Source organism: Danio aesculapii, chromosome 22 (assembly GCF_903798145.1).
Source record: "Danio aesculapii chromosome 22, fDanAes4.1, whole genome shotgun sequence".
In the NCBI taxonomy this organism is placed as follows: Eukaryota; Metazoa; Chordata; class Actinopteri; order Cypriniformes; family Danionidae; genus Danio; species Danio aesculapii.
Window position 1 is genome coordinate 31,712,921 of NC_079456.1, and position 7,295 is coordinate 31,720,215.

Here is a 7,295-nt window from a genome sequence, read left to right on the forward strand (position 1 = left end):
GATCACGTGCTTATGATTGCTTGCAGCCGGTCCCACATTATTCAATTTATGATTCACCAATCAGACGATTCCTAAGCCACTATAAATACCCTAAGTTCCATTTAACAGCCATCTTCGTTTTGAAGAATCCCCCCTTCCACCCCTACTCCTCCTTTCCTAGATGGGTGGCACGGTGGCCTCACAGCAAGAACATCAGCTTACGTTTCTGTGTACACGTTCTCCCTGTGCTCACGTTGGTTTCCCCCGAGTTTCCCAGTTTCCTCCCACCATTCAAAAACATGCAACTTAAGTTAATTGACTAATCCAAATCGGCACCATAGACATGCTCCTAGTAAGTAGTTATATCTTAAGAGCAATCACTATCTGTTCATTAGCTACTACAGAAGGGGAGTTCTCGAGATCTACCTTATCAGACATACTGTGATTTATTTCTCTCTACTGTGTGCATATATATATATATATATATATATATATATATATATATATATATATATATATATATATATATATATATATATATATATATATATATATGTGTGTGTGCGTATTTTTTTTTCTTTTTTTAATCTTATCTTTTTTTCTTTTTTTATCTTTCTACTAATTGATCAACATCCCATAATGAAATTGACAACTCTAAACCAACAAAAAACACAAAATGCGGAACCTGTTAATTAACAGATTTTTTTTTTTTACCATGTGCGCACAATAACCTGTGCATACACCTCTCTTCCAGATGTGACAGTTTTAAACTGCTCTCAGTTATCTGCCTTGTAAAAGCCCATAATTAATATCATTACCAGAAATAGCACCAGTGTTGGGAAAGTTACTTTAAAAAGTAAAAGATTACAAATTACTGATTACTACTGGAAAAAATGTAATCTGATTACATTACTAATTATGTAAGGTAAAAAGTGTAAGCCTAAACTTAACATAAACTGTAAACTTATCCTTTAAATCTGATTGGATGACTGGAATGTTGTTCCAGGATCTTATCTCATACGACATTTTACAACATTTACAATTACAACATTACATTAGGGATGGCAATGAACGCTAGGATATTATATTGCTGTTTTATATTATTGATATTATTTTTATTATTATGCATTTAAAGTGTATTGTTTAAAGGTCAAATTAAGTTAATAAAAAAAGTTGAATAGAAAAAATGACTGTTAGGGTTAAGATCAGAGTAATTTTTGATTATAATTAAATCATCTGTTTTGCAGTACCGTGGTCGTTTAATACTTTAGCCAAAAGGTTTGTTGAAATCACCAACACTGGTCCATGAGCAGTGTGCTAGTATGTATTATCAAACACCAAACAACATTGGCAAAAATGCTAGTGATTAGCTGGAGCATTAGTTCAGGCCATTTCTCACTCTAATGGACCTGTAGTGTCTGCAGATTCTGCATGAATATTAATCAAACAAATATATGTGTGTGTGGGATATGCGAAATGTAAGATTTTTCAGCTTAATTACCTGTTCACATTCAGAATTTACATATATATGAGTAGCCTATGTGTCACTAAAGTCAAGAAACACCACACATCAAGTGAACTATTATTTATTGTTGGCTTGTATGAAGAAATTAATTGAAATAGAAAATTGAACCAACACTTCAACCAAACAAGAACAGTGAAACGTGAAAAGAATCTGTATTTATTACAATTAAAATAATACGAAATATATCTAGTAATGGATTCCACTGTGAAATACTGGTTGTGTGGAAGAATTAGATGCCCAGAAATTAATTTTATCATTATTTACTCACCCTTATATCCCCCTTCTGCTTGCCACAGTTATCCTTAAAGTAAAAATAAACACAAGTAACAGCTTTTATGTTAAAAAAAACTAAAGAAATACAAATAATTCATATACTGTTTTTGTAAATAAAATAAAAAAATGTAATATTACTACGAGTTTTATGCTACTGATATTATTCAATGAGTTGTGAGGTATGGTAAAAAAATTGTTTCGGCAACAGGATAAAATAAAGGTAACTGCAACTTTATCAATTACAGTATTGCTTTTTAAAATAGTAATTCAATTAAATTTTTTTGTACTCGTGTTTGTGTTTTATTCTGTCTGCATCACGCTATTTCATTCTCACCTTCTCAGTCTGGTTGGTTTTGGTTTTGGTTTCGGTTGGCGCTAAGATGAAACATGCGCGCTGCATATGTGTGAGCGCACGGTAAGATGTTTTCATTTATCATGTGCTCCGGTCTTGCGTCTGTTTATGTTGGTGTTGTTGAAGCACGTGGCTCTGTGTTTACATTGTGGCCGAGTGCTTCAGTGTTCTGCTTTAGTGTTGTCTTGAGAACGCGGTTAATATGGAATAAAATCACTGTCATAAATAATTTGTGCGTAAATAAAATTCACGCATCCGTAATTATAAAATCGTAAAGGAAAACGGAACGTACTCGTAATTTTATGAGGGTATAATTCCAAAATCTGCGATGACAACAGACAGATACAACACGTTCTTTGTCTGTTTGTGTATGACTGATAAATTTACGATGGGTGTAAATACAGTTTCACCACGGACACAAAGTCCTGATTATGAGTACGAATCAAACAGCGACACTCCACTGTCAAAATGACATCACCGCTGTCACAGGCATTAATAAACAAGCGGGAGTCATCGATCACAACGGTGCGCTTGCTGGACACTCGAACGCCGACACACCGTCTTGCACTTCAGTGATGGCACCATTAATGCTGAAATGTCCATAGAGATTTTAGGTCACAATATGCTGCCTTTTTTGCCAAGGATGACCATGCATATTTCAACAAGACAATCCAAAACCACATTCTGCACACATTACAAAGTCCTGGCTGTGGAGGAAGAGGATACAGGTACTTGATTGGCCTGTCTGCAGTCCCGACCTGTCTCCAATAGAGAGTGTGTGGTGCATATTGAAGAGCAAAATGCAATAACGAAGAGCTTTTACTGTTTTATACCTTAAGGCTTGTTAGCAGAAAGAACGGGACAAAACTACACCTGAAACATTTCATCACTTGGTGTCTTCAGTCCCTAAACGTCTTTTAAGTGTTGTGAAAAGCAATGGCAACATTACAGAGTGGTAAAGACTTTAATGTAAATTTTTTTAATGTGTTGCAAGAACCAAAACTGGAGTACGTGTTTATTTTGAAAACAAAATCTTAAGGAACGCATTAAATATTGTTTGTTGTATTGTCTGCAATGAAATACAAGTCAAAGTAAGTTATTTGCGTGTCCCAATTTTTTCTGATTTGTGGTTGTAATAACCAAACACGTTTTCAATGTGAAAACCACACAAAATAAACAATGTGCAATGATTGGAATGACAAGAACCATACAGAGAGACGCATAAAAGCATGTCTCTGGTTAATACTCGGTGTTGTACACGGTCAGATCTTTGGCATGCGTGACCAGCAGCTCCCAGGGAAACTGATTGACGGGTCGTTTGACCTTTGACCCGGTGCGTTTGCTCTCCTGCACCATGAGTGCGACGTCTTCATCGTCTAATATCCGTATCAGATCACCCTCGGCATCCCGGTAGTTCAAAGCAATATCTTCCACATGAAAGACGTCCCTGAGGAAAAGAGGAAAACTATTTGCTCAGTTTAGAGGTCATAACAAGTGCAAATATAACATGTGTGATGTCAATTGTCACCAGATGAGTGAATTATTCAGCACTCAAATAACAGATGTGTATTCAACACTATTGACTTTTTTTTGTAATTTAGAGGTTACATCTCGCAATTCTGACATCTTCTTTTAATTTAGAGTAAAGAAAGATAGAAAGACATTTGGATATTTTACTTTCAGCAGTGCATAACATTATTAAAAGATTCATGGAATCTGGAGAGATTTCAGTGCGTAAAGGACAAGGGCACAAGCCTAAGCTGAACTATCGTGATCTCCGATCCCTCAGGCGGCACTGCATCAAGAATCCTCATTCATCTGTAAGCAATATCACCACATGGGCAAAGGACTACTTTGTCAAATACCACAATATGTGGTTACATCCACAAATGCCAGTTAAAACTGCACCGTGCCAAAAGGAAGCCCTATGTTAACAGTGTCCAGAAGCACCGTCAACTTCTCTGGGCTCGGAGGAATCAGGGATGGACCATGTTACGCATTGAGTAACTTATTTTGACAATGCTGGTGTGTATTGTGCCTGTGTGTTGTATCCTCCCTTATCTTTCTCTCTCTCTCCGCATTTATTTTATTTAATTTCCCAACCCTGTTCCCAACTCATCAGAACATTAGAAGAGACTCCAAAACCTAAAATGAATGGGTCAGATAAGGGAGACATCCAAAATATGTACTGTTGGTGTGCCTCTAGGAATAGGGTTGGGAAACACTGATTTAGGAGTTTTTTCTTGTAATTCTGACGTTACATCTCGGAGATTATTGATCTAGCAATTCAGAGTTTAAAATTTTAAATTTTTTTCGTGTAATTTATATCTCGTAGTTCTGACTTTCTTGTAATTAAGAAGTTACATCTGTCAATTCTGACACTGTTCCCAAGAAATCTGAATTTAGTTTACATCTCACAGTGTAGACTTTTACCCCTTGTTAGTTTTCATCTCACATTTCTTGTGATTTGTTTTTGTAATTGAGGTCGCATCTCACATTTCTGACTTTTTTACGCCTTAAAATTCAGACATTGTTTCTTATAATTAAAAGGTTACTACTCACAATTCTGACATCTTGTCATCCAGCGGTTACGTCTCACATTTCTGACTTTTTTCTTTAAATTTAGATGCTATATCTCAGGCTTGCAGCGTTGCCAGATTAGGCGGTTTCCAGCAGCTTCCAGGGAAACAGGGGTTTTGAATTTGATTGTGAGAGTAAAAACTGACAGACGGGTTGACAAAATTTGGGTGGTTCTAAATCCCCACCAAACAGCAACCACCTCCCATGCCCACCACCACCATAGACCACCCCCTCTCCCCCCACTCTTCACTTAATACCCATCATAGCCTTTAAATGTACGGGAGGTTATTTGTGAGTTTTGGACAGCTTTTGGGCTGGAATCAGACAGCTATATCTGGCAATACTGTGACTTTTTTGTGATTATGATTTGTGAGTTTTATTTTGTGATGTCACATTTCTTAATTTTTTACAATTATCTTTTTTTCTCATAATTCAGATTACAATTCACATTGCTGATTTTTTTTTCTTGTAATCAAGAGGCTACATCTTAAATTCTGTCTTTTTTTCCCTTATAATTAAGAGGTTACATCTCTCAATTCTGATTTGTCTTGTAATTTATAAGTAACATCTCTCACTTATTATTATATTTTCTTGTTATTCAGAGGTTACATCTCACATTTAGGGTTTTCTTTTAATTCAGATGTTGGATCTCACATTTATATTGTTATAATGTTTTTAAATAAGTCGTCAATTAAGAGAAAATGAGTGAAATTAAGATCCCTGGTAAAAATCATGGTCAAAAAATCATGGTAGGTTGGGTTAAAAAAAAACATTATGATTAATTGCGGTTGGGTCGCAGGTAGATATAGCCGGACATGGCAGTGGACTGGCAAAAAAGCAGAGAGTGGACTTCACATAATACGAAGATGAGACGCCCAAAATAATGGATGAAGTGCAAGAGTACTGTTCAAATTTTCAGTTGGAGTTATCAGAGGAAAATCTGCTATCGTTTATTTACACCAGTGGTTGCCAATCTTTTTTTTTTGGCCTTATACCCCCTTTTATCCCAGAAAATATAGTAAGATATAGTAAGTATAATATAGTAAGTATATCTTTGCTTTAAAAAAATGGAACAAAACCATAGTTCAGTTAAATCTCTTGGTATTTCCTGCATTCCGTGTTTCCAGTATTGCTAGCGCTGCGACCTGAAATGTTAGGAGCTTTCTCATCTGGGTCCAGTATGCTTGTGTCATTAGCATTAGCTGCTGAAGGTGAATCAGTCTTTTTGTGGTGAACGAATACCAAATTTATATATTTTTTTGGTCAGCCAAGAGATAAAATGAACTAAGGCAACCTGATCAATCTCCTAATTGTCCACTTTTAAACAATTTTAAAAATATGACGCTATGGTCCCTTGTGGGTCAGGACCCCCCTGTTGGGAACCACTGATTTACACGACTGCAGCGCCTTGCAATGAGAATCTTGTGCATTCCTGCAGCAAGCGGTGCGAGCGAATGCTTATTTAGTGCAGCTGGCCGTGTTTTCGAGGAAAGGCAGAAACGTCCGAATCCTGGCAGAGTAGATGCTATTCTGTTTTTGTATAGCGTAAAGAAAAAAGCTAAGTAAATATAACATAGCTGCCGTTTAGGCTGAAGTGGCACCGTTTTTGTTATCTTTTTCGTGTATCTGTAAAAGCTCAAATTTTTATTTCTGTATCTATTTTAAAAAAGAAAATGTTGTGACAAACTTTTCTTAAATTTTATAAATAAATGTTAATTTAAAAACGTTTACGATTAGCATTTTATTTTACTATCCGAGATGCGCAGATTAGCTCACTAAATCTGCTGTTAATAATGAACGATCCACGGTGACCTATCATCATGCCTAAAATAAAGAATTAGAATTATTAAAGTAATGATCGGGTGCGGATTTATATATATATATATATATATATAATATATATATATATATATATATATATATATATATATATATTATATTATATATATATATATATTTATATTTATATTTATATATATAAAAGATAAAATTATATGTGTGGGCGGGTGGATGATAGCCATGGATTCGGGTGACATTTCAGCTGATCCACGCATCTCTAATGTACAGTGTGTGTGTCTGTGAGTATTATATACTTTATATCTTGAAAATGAACTACTAACTGCATTTTTCTCAGGTTTTATTTTTTGTAAAACATGTTACATTTTTCATGAATGCTACCTGCATTTAAGTGGGTATGAAACATGAACACATGAAGATAAAATAAAATGCTTTTTTTGTTTTAAAGCAGAGGGTTGGTTCTTTATTTTGATATATAATATGTATTATAAATTATCAAAAATGTTGGCAGTGGCTGGCAACTTCTTTTAAAAAAGTTTGCTGGGAAAGAGTTAATTCAGATGTCTCACATTTCTGAAGTTTTTTTAATTCAGATGTTACATCTTACAGTTCTGACTTTTTTTTCTTGTAATTCAGAGGTTACATCTAATATTTCTTACTTTTGTCTTGGAATTAAGAGGTTAAATCTTATAATTCTGGCTTTTTTTGCTCTCTTGTTTGTCTTATATCCAATATATGTGTATTTCAGAGCAATACTTTCCGCATAAAAAACGCCCGAGGGCTCGACAG

The 7,295-nt window shown here is 35.0% G+C and overlaps 1 protein-coding gene across 1 annotated transcript in view; it reads right to left on the reverse strand.

Moving 5' to 3' along the window:
* Positions 1-3,085: 3,085 nt before the first annotated feature.
* ncf4 (neutrophil cytosolic factor 4) overlaps positions 3,086-7,295 on the reverse strand; it is a 57,884-nt gene continuing 53,674 nt past the window's right edge. Inside the window, exon 10 of the mRNA XM_056447730.1 lies at positions 3,086-3,576. Coding sequence (XP_056303705.1) covers positions 3,369-3,576 — 208 coding nt within the window. The 3' untranslated portion in view covers positions 3,086-3,368. The remainder of the gene's footprint in view (positions 3,577-7,295) is intronic.